Below are 19,245 nucleotides of genomic sequence, written 5' to 3'. Positions count from 1 at the left end.
CAAGCTCTTGATTCAGAACATTGGCTTACCTCACTGCTCTCCAATAGCATTTAATTTTCTTCATTGACAGCAACAGCCAGCCTGCCAGATGCCTCATTTAGGTGGCCTCACTCATCCTGTGTCATGCGGATCCATGACATCCATAACAGCATGTGCATGCCTCAGTCTCCTTATGTTAATTTGAGGGTTTGTACTCCTTTGTTAATAATCTTCATGAGTAAAATTCCCCTCTTCTCCACAGATGTCTGTAGGACAGCTGTTTATGTTGGATGATGCTTTTCTAGACTCTCTGTTCCTTAAAAAGAGAAGCACACAGTATCTGAACACTTTCAAAAAATCGTGCTTGGTAGCAACATTAACCTGAACTAAACCTTTGATAGTAGGACAAAATTCAGCTCTGTGTGTGGACTGCAAAAGCAGTGAGGAACCCTCTCCTTTCTTCCTTTCTCCCCATCACTTGCTCAGGTCTTGGGAGGAGAAGAAATGAATAAAGGTGACATTCCTGGGTGCCAATGATTGAATTCTGCTCTCATGAGTGCCTGATGTCAAGACCCTCAGCTTCAGCTGAATTTCTTCTCTTTGGGAACACTGCAAGGCAGTGGCTCCAACGTCATGGTATGTGTGCAGATGCCCGACACTCTGAGAAGATAACACTGTGAGCAATTGCAGGACACTACAGGTAAGGTAAGGGGTGACCTGTTTCATGGATTTGCTGCCCAAGGTAGAAAGTACCTCAGCAGCCATCTCAGAAACACCACAGGAGGATGTAAAAGAAGACAAGCATGGCCAATGTGGAAAGGATTAACAAGTGTGGTGGGTTGACCCCAGCCAGTAACTAATCAGCCACCCAGTCACTTGCTCACTCCCCCAACAGCAGCCTGGGGAAGAGAACTGGAAAGGTCAAAGTGAGAAAAGCTCATGGGTTGGAATTAAAAAAGGCCTTCATCACACGTAAGGGTGACTTGGGAAGGCAAATGTCATAACCACAAATGTCCCCCCTTCCTGTTCCTTTCCCTGATCTTATATTGCTGAGTGTGATACCCTATGACATGGAATATCCCTTTGGTCATTTGAGGTCAGCTGTCCTGGCTACGTCCCCTCACAGCTTCTTGCCCAACCCCAGCCCACTCATTGGAAGGGCAGCGTGAGAAACAGAGAAGGCCTTGTTGTTGTTTAAGCACTGTTCAGCAATAGCTAAAAGAGTTTTGGTCACAAATCCAAAACATGGGAAACATGGAGCCCTATGGGCTGCTGTGAAGACAATGAACTCCACCCCAGCCAGCCAGGGCAGGCTGGCCTTTTTGGAAGGTGTGAGAATGAGAACAGTGAAGAATTTGAGAGGGGGAAGAAGGGAAGCAGTAACTTAAAGATGAGGCCAGGGATGGCCTCGGGACTGTTTGGGGTGCCTGTGATTCTGCCTTGTACCTGATGTGAATTATTTCCACAGTCAGAGGGAACCTGAGGGCTTTCCCTCATGTTGAGGACATGGAGAGGTGAGGAATGAGAGTATCATTCAGGCTGGTAGGGACCTGGCTAGATAGCTGTAGAAAACATCCTCCTCAAAGCAGGGTCACACCAGGTTGCTCATGGTTTTATCCAGATGGGTCTGAGAAACTTCCAGGGACGGAGGCAGCGTACACTCTCCGGGAAATGGCTTCCCATGTCTGGCTGTCCTCACCTTGCAAAAGTTTCTCCCTATATTGAGCCTGACCCCCTCGTGTTTCAGCTCATTGCCTCCTGTGCTCCTGCCTTGCACCACAGTGTCTTCTTGGGAACCTCACCATAGGCAATGCAAGTCTGTTCCTTCCTCCCCGCAAAGCCCTCCATTCTCCAGGGTGAACAAGCCCAGCTCCCTCAGCCTCTCCTAACAGGTCCTGTGCTCCAGCCTTGACCATCTCTGTGGCCCTCCACAGAACTTCTGCAGGTCCTCCAGCTTGCCAATGTCTCTCTGGCATTGCAGGGAACTAAAACCTGGGCAAGTATTCTGGATGCAGTGTCAGAAGTTCTGAGCAGAGGGAGAGAGTCACTTGCCCTGGCTTTGCTCCTGCTCACACAGCCCAGGCTGTTGTTGGCCATCCTTGCTGATGGCTCATCTTTTGCCTAATGGAACCCAAAAACCAGCAGACCCATTCCTGCGGAGCTGCTAACCGTCTAGCCAGTCCCTGTCCTATGCCATTTCAGGGCCTACATCCACTTCAGGAGCAGGGCTTTGGTGGAATGTTTAGTGGCTATTATGAGGTTCCAATTGGCCCATCCCTCTAGACTGTCTCTGTCCTTTGGCATGGCAGCCCTGCCTTGCTCTCCTCAATGGGATGTCTTCTACAAATGTATATGAAAAAGTACTCTCTCATATCCTCCAGGTCATTAAAAAAACGCACCTGCTCTTACTAAATTCCACAGTGGTCACACAGATTGAGTTCTTGTCTGGACCCTTGCTGAGCTTGAGGATGCTGTCCTTCAACACCAGCTGTCCTGAGCTCTGCCACCATGCCTTGGCATGTCACAGCTCTGTCTCCAACATTAACGGCTACTGCTCATCCTGTCTGTGCCCCTGGCTGAGGGCATTGCTGCACATCTGGGCTGAAGCACTGCAGCTTCAGAAGAACCAGGCCAAGCTCTGACTTGCTGTAAGGAGTCCTGGTACCAAGTGTCCAAGACCCGGTGTGTGCAAAGGCTTTGCTTCAGAACGGAGACATGGCATGGACAAGAGAGCTGCATGTCTTTCTAGCCCCAGGTCTAAACACCCAGAATGAAATGTTTAAATGCACTCAACAGAACACATCCTCCCAGCTTGCAGAAGTTAGATCCTTCCCTGTCACCTTCCTGGGTGTCCTGTCTAAGGATGGGACAAAAAAAGTAATTCTCATGCCCAATTATTTTTCTAATAGGAATAACTACACTGCAGGGGAGAAGTTGAGGGAGGGAACATCAGAGATGAGTTCAGCCTGTTTCCCAGCAGGTTCCCCTGGAGCCCCAGGGACACCTGGAGGGAGCCCAGAGGGGCAGAGAAAGTGGTGCCTTGGGCTGGGCCTCTGCTGCTGAGCTGGGCTGGGCTCCTGGGATGGAGGCAGCTCATGCCAAGTGGGCAGCGCTGCAGAGAGACAGCTCTGCCCAGGAGCAGCTCCTCTGCAAAGCGCAGCAGGGCTGAGGGCACTGCGTGCAGGCAGCGAGGGGAGATGGGAGAAGTAAGAGGGATGTTACTGGCTGCATGAGGTGGAATGATGCTGAGAGCTCACTGAAGAAGAAATCTTCACAGCCTTGAACACAGTAAGTCTCTGGCACATGAGTGTCTTGGAGGTGTCTCCTAGACATGGCACATCGTGCTGCAGACAGCAATTGGCAGGATGGCTCTCAGGAACATGCTCCAAAAGAGAGATACCCTGCCACACTCTCAGAGGACAGGACATGATGGGTGCCTTCTCTCAGCTGCAGGGATGTGATGCTGGGTGTGCATCCAGGGGTGGCCAGGGCTGTCCTTCAGAGAAGGGTCCCTGCACAGCAGGGCACTGTGTGCTGGGGCAGGGACCCTGCTGCCTGCCAGAGTCAGCATTCAGCCAGACCACGGAGCTCCCCATGGTTCTGCAGGGAAAAGCTGTGGGTGGAAAGAGTGATCCCCAGAAAGGCAGGGTCCTTCTGCTGTCCTGAGGGTGCAGTGTGGGTCAGGGCTGCTCAGACTTCTACATCACCCAGAGGGCATTTGCAGAGGGTCATTTTACAATGGATGTCAAGGTAGGGGATTGCCTGAAAGGGAAGGAGTACGTGTTTTGAGTTTTCTCCTCTTGGTTGGCTGGGTGGGCAGTGCGAAATGGGAATTTATGTCTCTGCTCTGGAGAAGGCAATGAGACCCCAGTTCTCACTAGGACTTGTCTGAGCTGCTCCTTAGCCCCTGCACACACAGAGATGCCCCTGGGCAGTGCCCTGCTGCCAGGAGGTGTCTGCAGATCAGGGCTGAGCATGCAGCAGGTGGGATGGGTTCTGTGAGCATGGAGAGGGAGCAGACGTGGGGACAGAGAAAGAGGTCATGGCCAAGAAGAGCTCCAGGCAGCAGAGCCATGGGCAGGAAGGAAAAGAGACAGAAGTGGGGGGTGAGGATTCAAGTGCAGCTCAGACACCAATGCTGCGTGTGCTGTCATGCACATATGGCCATGGAGGAAAAGCATCCAGCTCGCACCCTGTTCACCTGTGGGGCTCTGGGGACTGCAGTGTGTGCGGCTGGCAGGGATCTCACCCTCCCTTCAGGACATAACAAATTCAGGACAGTTGACTCTGTCCTTGGGAGGTCCTGCTGGGCTGCAGGCTGCCCTCCCGTACGGCACAGCTCTCCCAGGGCATCTCTGTGTTTTGCAGGAGCCCCATGGAGAAGACACCTCGGTGCTAAGGCCATTGAAATGCTGGTGGGTGGCTGCATGCGGGCAGCTGTCATGAGCCCTCTGTGCCCCTGGTTGGGAGGGCAGAGCTGAGATCCTCCTCAGGTACCATGAGATGGGGTGAGGGGTTTGGAGATCTGCACTGGGAAACTGGATTCCTCTGCTCCCAGCACTGGCCTCTTTCTTTTTGGGGGGAACACCCGAGTGTAATAGTCCTCCAGGTGGAAGAGCTGCCAGCAGAGGGCAGCTGAGAGCAGGGCTGATGGACAGAGCGGCTGTCCTCACTCTGCACTAAGGGACAGTCCTTGTGCCCAGTCTCAGCACCCACAAGGTTTCCCTTTCAGTGCAGCAGAAATGCCGGGCATTGCTGCATTCAAACCACTCCTCAGCTGTGCTGGGGCAACTAGAACAGAAGGCACAACCCAAACTCCCCACAGCTCTGCTCTGCCATCAGATGAATTGGGAGCGACAATGCTGAAAAGCTCTTTGATATCAGGATTGGATTTAATCTGAGATCACTCTGAGTTCCTGTTTACCCACTGCTGTAGGGCAGGACTGAGTCCTGCAGAGCCCCCAGCAGAGCCTCCTGCTGCCTGGGGCACCCTCAGCCAGCACCAACCAGAACTTATGAAAGCGAGCTGCCAAAGGTCTTCCTGAATGGAGAGAGAGACATTCGGGCGGGCAGGAGGTGTCTATGAGAAATGACTTTTATTTTGCTCAGAGAAATCTCTCCTAACTTGTCACTGTCTTTTTCCTCTTGGACAGTCCCTCATGCCCCAAGGCAGCACATGTCCAACAGCAGCTCCATCACCCAGTTCCTCCTCCTGACATTCACAGAAACACGGGAGCTGCAGCTCTTGCACTTCTGGCTCTTCCTGGCCATCTACCTGGCTGTCCTCCTGGGCAATGGCCTCATCATCACCACTGTAGCCTGCGACCACCGCCTCCACACCCCCATGTACTTCTTCCTCCTCAACCTCTCCGTCCTCGACCTGGGATCCATCTCCACCACTCTCCCCAAATCCATGGCCAATTCCCTCTGGAACACCAGGGCCATCTCCTACGCAGGATGTGCTGCCCAGCTCTTTCTGTTTGTCTTTTTGATGTCAGCAGAATTCAGTCTCCTCACCATCATGGCCTATGACTGCTACGTTGCCATCTGCAAACCCCTGCACTATGGGACCCTCCTGGGCAGCAGAGCTTCTGTCCACATGGCAGCAGCTGCCTGGGGCACTGGCTTTGTCAATGCTCTCCTGCAAACTGCCAATACATTTTCCCTCCCCCTTTGCCAAGGCAATGCTGTGGATCAGTTCTTCTGTGAAATCCCCAAGATCCTCAAGCTCTCCTGCTCACACTCCTACCTCAAGGAATTTATTGTACTTGTTACTTTCCCATTAGCATTTGGGTGTTTCGTTTTCATCGTGCTTTCCTATGTGCAGATCTTCAGGGCTGTGCTGAGGATCCCCTCTGAGCAGGGACGCCACAAAGCCTTTTCCACGTGCCTCCCTCACCTGGCCGTGGTCTCCCTGTTTGTCAGCACTGCCACGTTTGCCTACCTGAAGCTCCCCGCCATCTCCTCCCCATCCCTGGATCTGGTGGTGGCAGTGCTGTACTCAGTGGTTCCTTCAGCATTGAACCCCCTCATCTACAGCATGAGGAATCAGGAGCTCAAGGAGGCCGTTAGGAAAGTGACTTCAGGAATGTTTTTCAACAGTGATAAGTTTTCCATTACTATTCACAAATGATACCCAGAGTATCCCATTGCAAGTCTGTCTTTTGGGTTTTTGTTTTAGCATTTTTGTTATCATTATCTGTATGCGTATTAGTGATTATTATGTTTGGATTCATCTTACTGCTACTGAGGAATAAACCTGATCCATCTCAGTTGGATCTGATATAAAAGTTTGTCTTTCTGGGACAGAGCTGACACTCTCATAGCATCTCTGTTAGAAAATAAGATCTCCCAGTCTGAAGGCTGGGCCCTTTTCCAAAGCTAATATCCACAACAGGCCCAAGGTATTTCACCCCAAAAAGGGCCTTTTTCTCCTTGGAACTGGGAGAGAAAAGCTCATTGTCACTTTGGTAGCTGTTGGAGACCAAGGGTTGGAATTTGGACTCACCCATTGGTGTGTGGTGACCATGGAGGTGGTGAATGCTCATTGAGGTGCATACTCAGGGTTGTCCCCCATATGACAGGGAAGAAGACACCCTCCAGGAGGGGGTCCGGAGCTTCCTGGAGAGCCTGGGGTTTCTACAGGGAGAGCGTGTGCTTGGGGTGGGCAGTGGCTGGAGCCCCACAAAGTGGGAGATCGCACAAGGTGGAGTCACCAAAATGGAAGGTGCAAAGAAACAAAGATGGACACCCCAACCCTGCACAGACCACCTCCAACAGGGAACAGCACCTTTACAGTCACCACGCCACCAGCAGCAATCACACAACCATGAGTGACACAAATGTCTCTAGCCCATTTCTCCTCTCAGGCAGATCTGCTGTGAAGGTCACAAGTGGTCTGTGCATCCTCTGGGTCTGCTCAGATCCCCTGCCCCAGTCTCGGGGCCGTTACCCACTTGGCAGTTGGAACCCTGGGTGTCTCCAGATCCCCGTGTCCTCCTTCTGCAGCCAGCCCGTCTTGGATTTGGCCAGCATAGCACGTCCATAAATTCAGCCCAAACACATATCCAACAGTGAGCACACTCATGCATCAAACAGCCAGGAGCAGAGTTTAAGAAGATGGCCAGACCATGGTGATTAGGCACAGATTTGGCCAGACCAGCCCTGGTCAGCCCCCTGCCCACATGCAGCCAGCCCCTTGCATACCCCTCCTCTCCCCATACACATTCTTCTTCTTCCCAATCTACCCCTTCTCTGCCCCAGTCTGCTCCCCAATTAACAACTGTCGCCATAGAATCATAGAGTCATAGAATCATAGAACAATTTAGGTTGGCAAAGACCGTTAAGATCATCGGGTCCAACCGTTAACCTATCACTGCCAAGTCCACCACTAAACCATGTCCCTAAGCTTTACATCTACATGTCTTTAAGTACTGCCAAGGATGGGGACTCAACCACTTCCCTGGGCAGCCTGTTCCACTGCCTGACAGCCCTTTCAGAGAATAAATTTTTCCTAATATCCAGTCTAAACCTGCCCTGGTGCAACTTGAGGCCGTTTCCTCTGGTCCTATCACTTGCTACTTAGGAGAAGAGACCGACCCCCACCTCACTACAACCTCCTTTCAGGCAGTTCTAGAGAGCAATAAGGTCTCCCCTCAGCCTCCTTTTCTCAGACCAAACAACCCCAGCTCCCTCAGCTGCTCCTCACCAGCCTTGTGCTCCAGACCCTTCCCCAGCCTCGCTGCCCTGCTCTGGCCATGCTCCAGCACCTCGATGTCCTTCTTGGAGTGAGGGGCCCAACACTGAACACAGGATTCGAGGTGCGGCCTCACCAGTGCCCAGTACAGGGGGACGATCACTTCCCTAGTCCTGCTGGCCATGTTGTTCCTGATACAAGCCAGGATGCTATTGGCCTTCTTGGCCACCTGGGCACACTGCCAGCTCATATTCAGCCGGCTGTTGACCAACACCCCTAGGTCCTTTTCCACTGGGAGCTTCTCAGCCACTCTTCCCCAAGCCTGTAGTGTTGCATGGGGTTGTCGTGACTCAAGTGCAGGACCCTTTCTGCCCTAAAAATGAGGGCTTAGACCCTAAAAATTAAACTGTGGGCCCTACAAAAAGGCTATGGGCAATAAAAGACAGGTTGGGACCCTAGAAATGAGGATTTTGGCCCTAAAAATGAGGATTTGGGTACTAAAACTGATGGGCTAGATGCTAAAAATGATGCTCTGTACCCTGATAAGGAGGGAAACCTCTTGGTTTCTCAATGGCCTGTGATGGGTGTGCGCAACCCCTTGACCAGACTGGCAGTGGGTCGGTGCAGGCTCCAGAAGAGGCAAAGGTCTGAGCCGTAGCAGGGCCATGAACTCCTCATGTTTCAATCTGTTCTCTGAAAACCCACAAAAGAGCAGAGTGGCACAGTGAGCGTCGATGCATATGAGCTTAGAACAGAGACACATGCAGTTGACACGTGAATAGTGGGTGGCTTTTCCAAGACTCATTTATCAAGGGACAAAGAAAGTTGTGGGTACAAGGGAGCCTCATGTATACCTTTCTTATCACATGTAATTTGACCACGAGCCAACCACTTTATCCTATAAATATGACAGCCTAAGTGAGCCTTCTTTGAGCTCTCCCTGCTCGGCAGCGTGGCAGCATGGCGGTGATCTGCCCTGGAGCTGGGACACCTCTCAAGGTTGCTCCTCGAGGCAGAGAGACCTTTACCAATGGCAGATCTTTGGTAAGCAACTGATATTGTGCATAACCTTGTAGTGTGGTAACTTTGATTTTGTCTTTGATTGCGTGCTGAATTGATGCTAATGAAACGTTACATAAACTTTTCATGTACAATCCCTTGGACATAAACCGTTCCCCAAGTCTGAGACTGAGACTGGACCTAGCCACACCTAAGTTCCATCAGGAATTTAGAAAGCAAGGGGGTCTACTCTGAACCTCATGACTCAATGGGTGGGTCCTCCTTAATCTTTTGCATCCCCGGACTCTCTGTAAATCATTTTAACGCAAGTCTTACTCAGTTTTCCTTTGTACATTTCTTCCATGCAGTCATTAATGGAGTGAACCTTGCCATTGAACTTTGTTAAGTTGCACTTTTACAACACCATATTAAAACCACTTTTGCTAATACCATTGTTGGTGATTCCTTAAGTGACCTAAATCACCCATTTGCAACAAATTGGCATAGGCGGCAGGATCCTAAATCAGGATTCACAACAGAGGGTCAGCCTCCCCATCAGTCCCCAGGCTGGGGCCAGCCATGGCATGAGGAGATGGAGGTCAGTGTTTGCCTGTGTCCCCTGCCACTGTCTCCAGGAGATCCCTATTGCCCACTGCCGACAGCCCCTCTGAGCCAGCCCCTCTCCCCAGCACAAGGCTCCTGGCCCGGGGGCTCCCCAAGGTGCTCCTGCTGCCCCAGTGAAAGAGCAGCCTGCCCTGAGCTGGTGTGTGCAGCCATAGGTTTCTTTAGGTCACTTATTCCCCCAGGAAAGCACAGAGTTGCTCCATTCCTCTTCTCCAGGGACATCCCTGACCCTAGAGAGCCTATCCCTAGGGGACTGTGTCCATGCGGCCACTCCTACCCCTTCCCTGTGCTTCCCGCAGGGCCCGGATCTGGCAACGCTGCTCTGCAGAGCAAGCGGGCTGTGGTGCCCAAAAGCCACAGAGAGACAATCCCAGGCAGATCCCTGTGGATCACTCACCATCTCCAGGGGTGCTGGGCACCCACAGGTGAAGGCTCAGCTCAAGCCCATGCCCTAACACATTGCCACGTGCCCTACTGCCCTCAGCCCATGGAGAACCCAAGCACAGCAGCACGGCCTCGTGGGGGCAATTTCTCCAGCCTGTTCCTGACCTCAGCTTTGGAAGAAGAGCCCAACCTCCAGACACTGGCATGGAGGAAATCTGACCTCTGGGTCAGACAGACTGGGTTCATGCCTCTGGAGAAGTGGAGTGCATGCAGACATTCCTGGAGAAACAGAATTATCACAGATAATACGCTAGGGCTAGAAAGACATGCAGCTCTCTTTTGTCCTTGCCATGTCTTCGCTTTGAAGCAAAGCCTTTGCACACATGAAGTCTCGGACGCTTGGCACCAGGTTTCCCTCTGGCAAGTTTAAATTTGCCTGGTGCCACCGCTGAGGTGCTTCAGCCCAAATGCGCAGCAATGCCCTCAGCCAGGGGCACAGCCAGGATGAGCTGGAGCCATTACTGTTGGAGATGGAGCTGTGACACTGGTAAAATAAACTGCCAAGGAGTGGCGGCAGAGCTCAGGACAGCTGGTCTTCAAGAACTGCATCAGTCAGGGGTCGCTTGGACAAACGCAATCCTTCCCAGTGTACAGGACAGGAGGGTCGGCATCCCAGGGAGCTGAGAGAGCAGGCCAATGGCACAGCGAAGCCACTCTCCATCATTTTTGAGAGGTCATGGAGACTGGGGGAACTCCCTGATGACTGTCAAAATGCAAATTTTTCAAAAAATGCCTCATGTGCAGGGGAACGAAAGGCTGTTCCCCAGACCGTGTCCACTCAGCTCCCATTTCTGGGTGTCCAAAAGAGAAGGGGACTGGATTTACCCCGGGGTAGGTTGTGCCTAACCATCCTCTTTGCTTTCTCTGATGAAGGGACAGGATTGCTGGATGTGGGCAGAGCAGTGCTTGTCTTTTACTTGGAAGGCAGAAAGGCTATCAGCATCATTCCCCACAATATTCTTGCATCCAAGTTAGGATATTATGGTCTGCATGGGTGGATGAGGAGATGGGTAAAAATTCAGCTGGACAGTCGGGCTCGGAGGAACGTGGTCAATGCGTAGTATTCTGCCCAGAGGCCTGTAGCTGGTAGGGTCCTGTCATGTTTCAAGGGGTTTTAATTACCCAAGAGAGTTGAGAAAATGCTTTTTCATAACATTTGTAGATGACAGCACATTGAGGAGCGCAGACACTACATTGGACGGCAGGGTTGCCGTCCCAAAGGATTTAGACAGGCTGGAAGGATGGGCCAATAGTAACATCAAGTTATCCAACAAGGAAAGATCTAAAGTCCTGTCCTGACGCTGACTAAGGCCCTGCGGTGACAGAGGGCAGGGACTGCCTTGGTTGGTATCAGCTCTGCAGGAATGGCTCTGCTGGTCCTTTGGTTTCATTAGGCAAAACACAAGCCATCAGCAAAGGCCAGAAGCATCCTGGGCAGTGTGAGCAGGAACACAGCCAGTGGAAGTGATTATTGCCCTCTAGTCAGCACATTTTCGAACAGATCCAGAATACTTCCCTAGGTTTTGACCTCCTGCAATGCCTGAGAGACATTAATAAGCTGGAGCCAGTTCCGTGGAGGGCCACCAAGGTAGTCAGGGTCAGAGCACTTGTTCTGCGAGACGAAGCTTAAAAAGCTGGGCTTGTCCAGCTGGGAGAAGGGAAGATCCTGGGGGAACATGCAGCAGCATGGCACTGTTCCCAGGAGGACTGAGTCAGGCTTGTGGCCATGGTACAAGACACAAAGACGAGAGGCAATGGGCTGAAACAAGAGAGGGTCAGGCTAGAGAGAGGGAGAAATTTTTCCAGCATGAGGACAGTCAAATGCTGAAATCTGTTTCCGAGAGAGTGTGCACCAGCTCTGTCCCGGAAAGTGAGCCAGATGTGTTTGGATAAAGCCCTGAGTAATCTGGTCTGAGCCTGCTTTGAGCAGGAGGTTGGTCCAGACACCACCCAAGGTCCCCTCCAGCCTGAATGATGCTGTCCTTCTTTCCCCTTCATGTTTTCCAATTCGGGAGAGCTCTCAGGTTCTCCCGGACCCCAGGAGTCATTCACGTCAGGTTCAGGGCTGCTTCACAGGTGTCCCCAAACAGCCCTGACCCCATCCTTTCCTTCTGTTTTCATTTCCCCCTGCCCAAGTTGTTCTCTGTTACCCTCCAAAAGAACAGCCTACCATGTTCATCCTTTCCCCATTGGCCCTGCATTTCTTGGTTTGTACCCTCTCATGGTACGTCTGAGGTGGTTGCTGTAGTGTTTCTGACCACGGGTTGCGACTCAGTTGAACACATCACTCTCTTCCATTACCTGTGGTGTCCTGCAATTCCCCATGCTGCTTTCCTGCTGGAGGCATTGGCCCACAAATCTTAAATGCTGACATGTTGGAGTTTCAGTCCCGAGGGACCTTCACATCCTTGTGGCTTTGGCCAACAGAAACCTCTTGAAGTTTTTCAAGATGAAGGGGGCAAGGTCTGCATAGGGAGCGGGATAAAGCCCATGCACGAGGAGCAGCTGTGACGTGACTGGCTGAGGAGTGTCCTGAGGAGAAGGGCATGGGAGTTACAATGGATGCCGTAGGAGCCAGTGTGTTTCCCATTTTGAAAGGGGGATGGAGAAACTGGAGAAAGTCCAGAGGAAGTCTGTCATGGTGGGGTTAGGGACCTAAAGCACATGAGCTGTGTGGAGTGCTGGAAGGAACTGGGTCTCTTTAGTCTGCTGAAGGAGAGGCACAGGGCGGTCTAAAAGCAACTGAATCCTGGCAGAGAAAACAGCCACAAGTTTCTTCCCGGGGGCTTCAGGCTGGGCCTCAGGAAAAACGGACTAGGAGGGTGATGCTACCCTGCAGCAGGACCCCCAGAGCCTCTCTGTGATCTCCATTTTTTGGAGGTTCTCAGGTTTCAGTCAACCTGGGATTGGTGATACCCCACCCTATGCTGGGAAGCTGGACCAGAGATCCCAGCCCTCCCTTTCCCAACAACCCTTCCGTGAGCCTGTGCTGTGCAGTGTGCCCCAGGAGAAAGGATTCAGCTGGAGGTGGGGGTCTCTGCAGCAGAGGGCCATGGGACAATTCAGGGTGGAATGGTCTTGTACTCAGGAGGTCTCTAGTTCTACCTTTGGCTCCAAGCAGGGCCAGCTCTGAGGTCTGAGCAGGTTGCTCCATAAATGTCAGCACCCCTGTACAAAGTCTGCCACCATTACAGAAATGGAGACGAGGCATTTGACCAGCTCCTTGAACCCAGGAATGGGTAAGCCATGCCTCCTGAGATTCCCAGGGACACCTAAGCTTTGTGTGCCGAGAAGTGTGAGTCCTCCTTTGGTGTCCTGGCCAGTCTCCTGGCAAATGCGGTGCTTTAGGCTGTGGAGAGAATCAAAAGAATCTTTTTGACCAGGTTAGGTTCATTTTTCATGCTGAAATGCAGGGCAGATGAAGGGAGCTCAGAGCTTCCAGGCTCTCTGCTGCCCAGTTAGGACTTCAGAGACCAAAAATGCAGGTAACGGTGTTGTGTCAGTGTACAATACATGGAAATGTTGGCTTCCTTTGTGCCTTTGCGCCTTTGCACTAATCTGGGATGTGTCCCTCGGCTGCCTTTGGTTAAAAAAGAAACAGCTGCCATCTTCGACCTCCCTCTCCTCCACAAAACAGGGAGAAAAGATAGGAAGCAGGGATAATTTAAGGGCAATGCTGTCTAAGACGTGTAATATTTAAAAGTAACAGAGAGCTAGCAGTGAGAGAAAAAGCACTGTTCTAAGAACTTCGTGCCAGAAGCTAACTACTGAGCACTTATGGCTATTTTCTCAAGTCAAAATGAATGTTGGAATGAAATTAAAGTGCTTTAATTAATCATAATGATGAATAAGAAGGAACTCCCTTACAGCACTGTGCTGTTCCTGTTATTATAGTGATAGTACCGCTCATTCCTTAAACAGCCTTGAGAGCTGCTTTATTTTTCTCATTTCCAAAGCTCCACCTACTCAGATCATCAAAGGACTACCTCAAATCTCTGCGACCCAAATGTCTCCAGCCTTCTCTCATCAAAGGTCTTTTACCCCAGGACACTTCTCATGATCACTTCAATACACTGCCTGGTCTCTATTTTTCATCTGGGGGAAGTCAGGGTATTCCTTTGCAAAGCCTTCCCCACAAAAGCCTTTTCTACATGCTAATCCCACTGGTATCACCTCCTGCTGGGTACAGCTCCATCCGCTTTCTGCAGAGCTCCATGGGATGGGCAGTTTTCCTGTTTCTTCTGCCCATTCACCTTCACAACCTTCTTGTATTGTCTGCATATCAAACACATTTATCCCCCACACTTTCAGCCGTTCCCAATTGTGCTCATGATTTTAAAAAGTTGCATGAAGAAAAGGAACAGGGGGATGTTTGGAGTGATGGCGTTTGTCTTCCCAAGTCACCGTTACGCGTGATGGAGCCCTGCTTTCCTGGAGATGGCTGAACACCTGCCTGCCGATGGGAAGGAGGGAATGAATTCCTTGTTTCACTTTGCTTGCACACACGGTTTTTGCTTTACCTATTAAACTGTCTTTATCTCAACCCTCAGTTTTCTCTACTTTTACCCTTCTGATTCTCTCTCCCATCCCACCGGGGGAGGTAGTGAGTGAGCGACTGTGTGGTGCTTAGTTGCTGGCTGGGGTTAAACCACGACAAACAGAAACTCCAGAGGTCTCAGGGCCCCTGTTCCAGTGCTGGACTGGCCCCGTGGTGATTTTTTTTTTCTTTTTATTCTTTATGTCAAGTTAGTCAAGCATTACACAGCTCAGTACAAGACATCATAGCAGGGGAAGATGACCTTCATGTCTTTTAACTTTTTTAAGCTGATTCCACACGGGGACACTGTAGATAGTCCGTGGCATCTAGCAAGTGATTTCTCAAGCCTGAGGGCACTCATCTCTTCATTGGTTGTGTCACCCTCTGGGCCCTACTGACTACTGACCATGCTTTGACTCTTTCCCCTGAACGTTACGTTGGTCGGACGCAGCTTGAAGTAGCTATTGGCATCACACTCTCGAGGGGCACTGAAGGTGCTCTAGAGTACAAAGATATCATGGCGTAACAGGAATGCCTCAGGAGACCTCTCCCCTTCTTGAGCAGGATGAAAGCCAGGCTGGACACATGGTTTTGTTTGAGCAAATATGGGATGCTTTGTTCAGGCAACCACATAACCCAGTGGGACTTTTGGTACTGCTTGGGACTATTTTACATCCTCGGTAGCATCACTTTGTCCATAGGAGTCTCCTCAAGGCAATTCTCACTTCCTTACTCCTCAGGCTATAGATGACAGGGTTAAACATGGGGGTCACAATTGTGTAAAACAGGGCAAGGTATTTGTCGGTGTCTACCGAATCCCTTGACCGTCGCTTTAAGTAGACGACTGTGGCCGAGCCATAGAAGAGCGTCACCACCCCGAGGTGTGACGAGCAGGTGGAATAGGCTTTGTGTCTGCCCCGACCTGAAGGCATTTTCAGAATTGCCCTAATAATTTGAATGTAAGAAGTACCTATGAAGGAGAAGAGCAGGATGATGGTGTACAGCATCACTTGGTTCCAGCACGTGTCTGCACAGGCCAGTTCCAGCAGAGGGGGGACATCGCAGAAAAAGTGATGGAGGTCATGGGATGCACAGAAGGGCAAAGTGAACACCTGGTAGGTCTGTCCTACTTGCACTGGTACGACAGCCACCCAGGACCCCAGCACCAGTCTGATGCAGAGACCCCTGCTCATGACGAGGGTGTAGTGCAGGGGGTCACATATGGCTATGCAGCGGTCGTAGGCCATGGCAGCCAGGAGAAGGCATTCAATGCTGCCCAGCAAAACCAGGCAATACAGCTGGGCAGCACAGCCCAGGAAGGAGATCCTGCCATCCGCCCGCAGGAAACCCACCAGCATTTTTGGCAGTGACTGATGTGTAGCAGATCTCCAGGATGGACAAGTTCCTCAGGAAGAAATACATGGGGCTGTGGAGGCTTGAGTCCACCACCGTGATGAGTGCAATCAGGCTGTTCCCTGTGAGGAGCATGAGGTATATGACCAGGAATACTGTGAAGCACAGGCCCTGCAGGCCAGAGTGGTCAGAAAATCCCAGAAGAACGAATCCGGATCCAACGGTGTGATTCTCCGAGCCTTTTCTTTGGGGCATTTTCCCTAGACAGAGCAATCCAAACAACAGGCTCTTAGAGGATGCTAATGGCTTGTCCACCATCCCACACACTTCAAGCCTAGAGAAAGCCTATGAACATCAGCATGCACGTGATTGCAGGATTAGGCGAGCTGGACCAAGATCTGCCTGAATGTTTGGAAATCTAACATGGTTTGCTTGCTGCAGGGGGAGGGTTAAAAAGAGGAAAGAACAGAATCCTTCAGCCTGAATGACTGGGATTTTTTAATATGGGTAAAAGAAACTTGACTTTCTTTTTCAGAGTTGATTTTCTTAAACAGAATACCTGGTGAGAGATGAGAAAAAAAGAAAGAAAAAGGATAAGTACTCACCCCTTTAAGAACAGTCTTGCTTACGTTCCTTGTCCAGATCTTGTAAGAGCTGCATCGAATGTAAGAACACAAAGAAGAAATAGGGTGAAAAGGAGGAAAGGGATGAAAAGGGGAAGACAAAGCAAAGCAAGGCCAGGCAAGGAGAGGCAATCAAAAGAAAGCGAGGCAAGGCCTGACTTGATTCTTAGATCTCAATGAGAGAGACTCATCCCAGCTCTCCTCACATGTAAGAGCTCATCCCCTGACGCCGTGTCTGCACACAAACATCTTGGAGACTATTTGAGACCTGAATCATTACTTTTTACATGGCAAAGGGTGAATCCCATCAGAAGTACAACAGGCTTCTATCTGCAACGAATCAAGTGACACTGGTGCATCCAGGGGCATTTGAACAAGACGGATAAGCAGCAGTTTATACATAAATCTCAAGTTTTCAGGGTCCTAAAAGACATCTTTATGCAAGCAATCAAACTGCTTGATGCACTTTTCAGTTATGCAGAGAAGAAAGTCATTAAAATTTGGTGATCTCCTTATGATATCCAATTTTCCTGAGCAGGTCAGGCTTTTATAACTTCTGAATGAGCCCTGAATAATTCAGCATTCCTGAACTTGCTGCTGTGTCGCTTGGATTTCTGACAGCTTACAAATCCAGCCGAGGGCCCATTTGCTCTGCCCCCAACCCTGCAATGCTTCCCACTCCCCTGCAAGCCCTCACAGAAGCAGAGCGATGCTCTTGCTGCCTGGGGAACTGAGCCTTCCCTTGCCATTTCTCACCTTCCCAGAGCATAAAGACTTCGTGCTGGGCACACTTGAGGGATGGGAGCTACAAGCAAGCAGCGCTGCAAGAGCAGGCTGCTGCTTCTGCAGAAGAGACTCAGCTGAACAATGTTTTATATTCTCAGCTTGACATGGGGAAAGAATACCCTCTTCCAGGCAGAGGACTGAGGATGCTGGCCATGTCTATCACTACCTCCCTTTGAGGAGTCTTCTTCAACTCGGGTGTACTAAGGATGAGAACAGCAGGTCAGAAAACATGTGATAAAAGCATTCAGATTAGCCAAGTGAAAAACACAGGGCGGTTTTCTCAAGAGAAAAACCCAAATTCACAAAAACACACGGTCCTAAGGGTGTGATCCTTTTCCCAAGGTGTTCCTGCCTTTTTCCTGTTTTTTCCATCTCATAGAGGTGCCATTTAAAATTTCCAAGATAAAATTAGGGTTTGCATGAGTGAAAAGTCACCATGATTGTTTTCTAATCTACCTACTGTTTCGTATAAATGTACAGAAAAATACAATACTTCTCTGATACCCACATTTATTTTAAATTAAGGCTTTCACTCAAAGCAACCATTTACCTGCAGGTTACCCACATACCAGCATTTCCTGCTTGTTTCAAAATGTCCTCAAACATACAGCCTGTTCTTTTTAACTCTCCGATGTCTCAGTGCTTCACAAGATCATGGGTGCAGCATGGTTCAGGCTAGCTTTGCTCATGGGAAACTGCCAGAGTACTTCTTAGATGGTGACTATCTCATGGGCGGCACTTTTCAAAGCTGAAGGAAGCCCATTTCCATGCCCAACCAAGCTGGACAGATGCCTGCAGCTGCTTCTGGTGGTGTCTGTGCTGCCACACTATCTCAGCATTTCAGGGCATGCCAAAAGGGATTTACTGTTGCCAGGAGCCAAGAGGCAGGAACACCCTCCTCAGTCCATGGTGCTGCAGGAGGCAGTGGTGACCTCTTTTCTCTCCGTCATTCCCCTCAAAACCACCTGGCCATGGCTCTCCGGACACGTCTCTGTCACTCTCACCTGGTTATGAAACAGTTAGTAAGCAGCCTCAGGAGAGAAGGTGGGGATGCTGGTGCTGCCACTGCTCCTCCCTGGACACCCACGGCACCAGGAACTATTTTAGAAAAACTGTCAGAATCACGGGCGCCAGCCTGACAAGCAACTTCCACCATAACTATAGGTCTTTAGAAAGAGAAAAACTGAGACATGAGGTTTAGCTGCTCAAAGGACAAGTGCTAAACTTGTGGGAGGAAAAACAAAAAATACAAAAAAGGCAAGCAGGGAAGCAGAACGTAAGCCTTTTCAGTCTGTGCTTAACTTCACTGTGCAGCAACAGAAAAGGCTTCTCTGTACCTCCACCTCTCTGGGTCCCAACCCGTGCCTGAGGCCCATGTTATCCTCAAGACGGAGGTGGCCCTGAGAGGTTGAACTCTGACTGCTTGTGGTGTCTGCATGCTGGTTCACATCCAGAAAGAGCTTGGAGAGGAAGCTTGGGTTTGGGGCATCTGCATGGGAAGGAAAAAAGGACCGTGTCATGGCACTACACTGCAAATCTCTGTATCTGTACAGAATAATTTGGCCCCAATGCCTCAGGAATGGTTGACTGAGTCTGACCTAGGTAGACTTGGTGGCTTTATAGCCAATAGCACAAATAACCCCTCCAGAGGAAAGGATCTCCCACCACTGTGTGAGGTAAATGCAGTCCCTGATTCCTTGCTCTGAAACCCGACATGTGACTCAACAGCCTCCAGTCTGTCCTTTCGGGTTACCCAACAAAGTCAGGATTAAGGCAAGAAAATCATCTCCCACCAGGACCAAAGGACCCAATGGTCAGGAAGGCTATGAAGTGCTGTGGCTTGGACAAATCCAGGCACTGCAGGGTGCTTTCCTCCTGTCAGAGCTGTAGGATTGTAAATATGGAGAGAGACCGGGGTCAGCAGAGCTACTCCAGGAGAAATATCCCACCCAAAGCCTGATTATCTACATAACTAAGCTCTGATTAGAGCTCAACAGAGAAACAATGGGTATGGTGTATGAGAAATACAAAATGGTTCACCTGACCTGAATCTGATTTGGGTGACACACAGTGGTGCCCACAGCCATGGTGCCTCCAGTTCATGAGGAAGCAGAGGGCAGCTGCTCATGCTGCCAGGCCTTGAACCAGCCCTGACAGGATGATACCAGGATGCTCATCTGTCCATCCCATCTACCCAAATTATC

At 50.5% G+C, this 19,245-nt stretch overlaps 1 protein-coding gene and 1 pseudogene across 2 annotated transcripts; one reads left to right on the top strand and one right to left on the bottom strand.

Annotated features, from left to right (window-relative positions):
- Positions 1–5,155: 5,155 nt before the first annotated feature.
- LOC309603470 (olfactory receptor 14J1-like) lies at positions 5,156–6,112 on the top strand (the record flags this gene model as incomplete). Its single annotated transcript, XM_082338311.1, has 1 exon — positions 5,156–6,112. One exon carries the CDS (start codon positions 5,156–5,158, stop codon positions 6,110–6,112), a length of 957 nt encoding a protein of 318 aa, XP_082194437.1.
- An 8,853-nt stretch (positions 6,113–14,965) lies between these two features.
- LOC309603468 (olfactory receptor 10AG1-like) lies at positions 14,966–15,887 on the bottom strand (annotated as a pseudogene). The gene has a single exon. The product of its transcript is annotated as an olfactory receptor 10AG1-like (transcript).
- Positions 15,888–19,245: the final 3,358 nt, after the last annotated feature.

Source organism: Platalea leucorodia, assembly GCF_965183815.1.
Source record: "Platalea leucorodia genome assembly, contig: HAP1_HAP1_SCAFFOLD_100, whole genome shotgun sequence".
Classification (NCBI taxonomy): domain Eukaryota; kingdom Metazoa; phylum Chordata; class Aves; order Pelecaniformes; family Threskiornithidae; genus Platalea; species Platalea leucorodia.
Note: the sequence above shows the minus strand (reverse complement) of the source record. Positions and strands in the feature narration are given on the sequence as shown.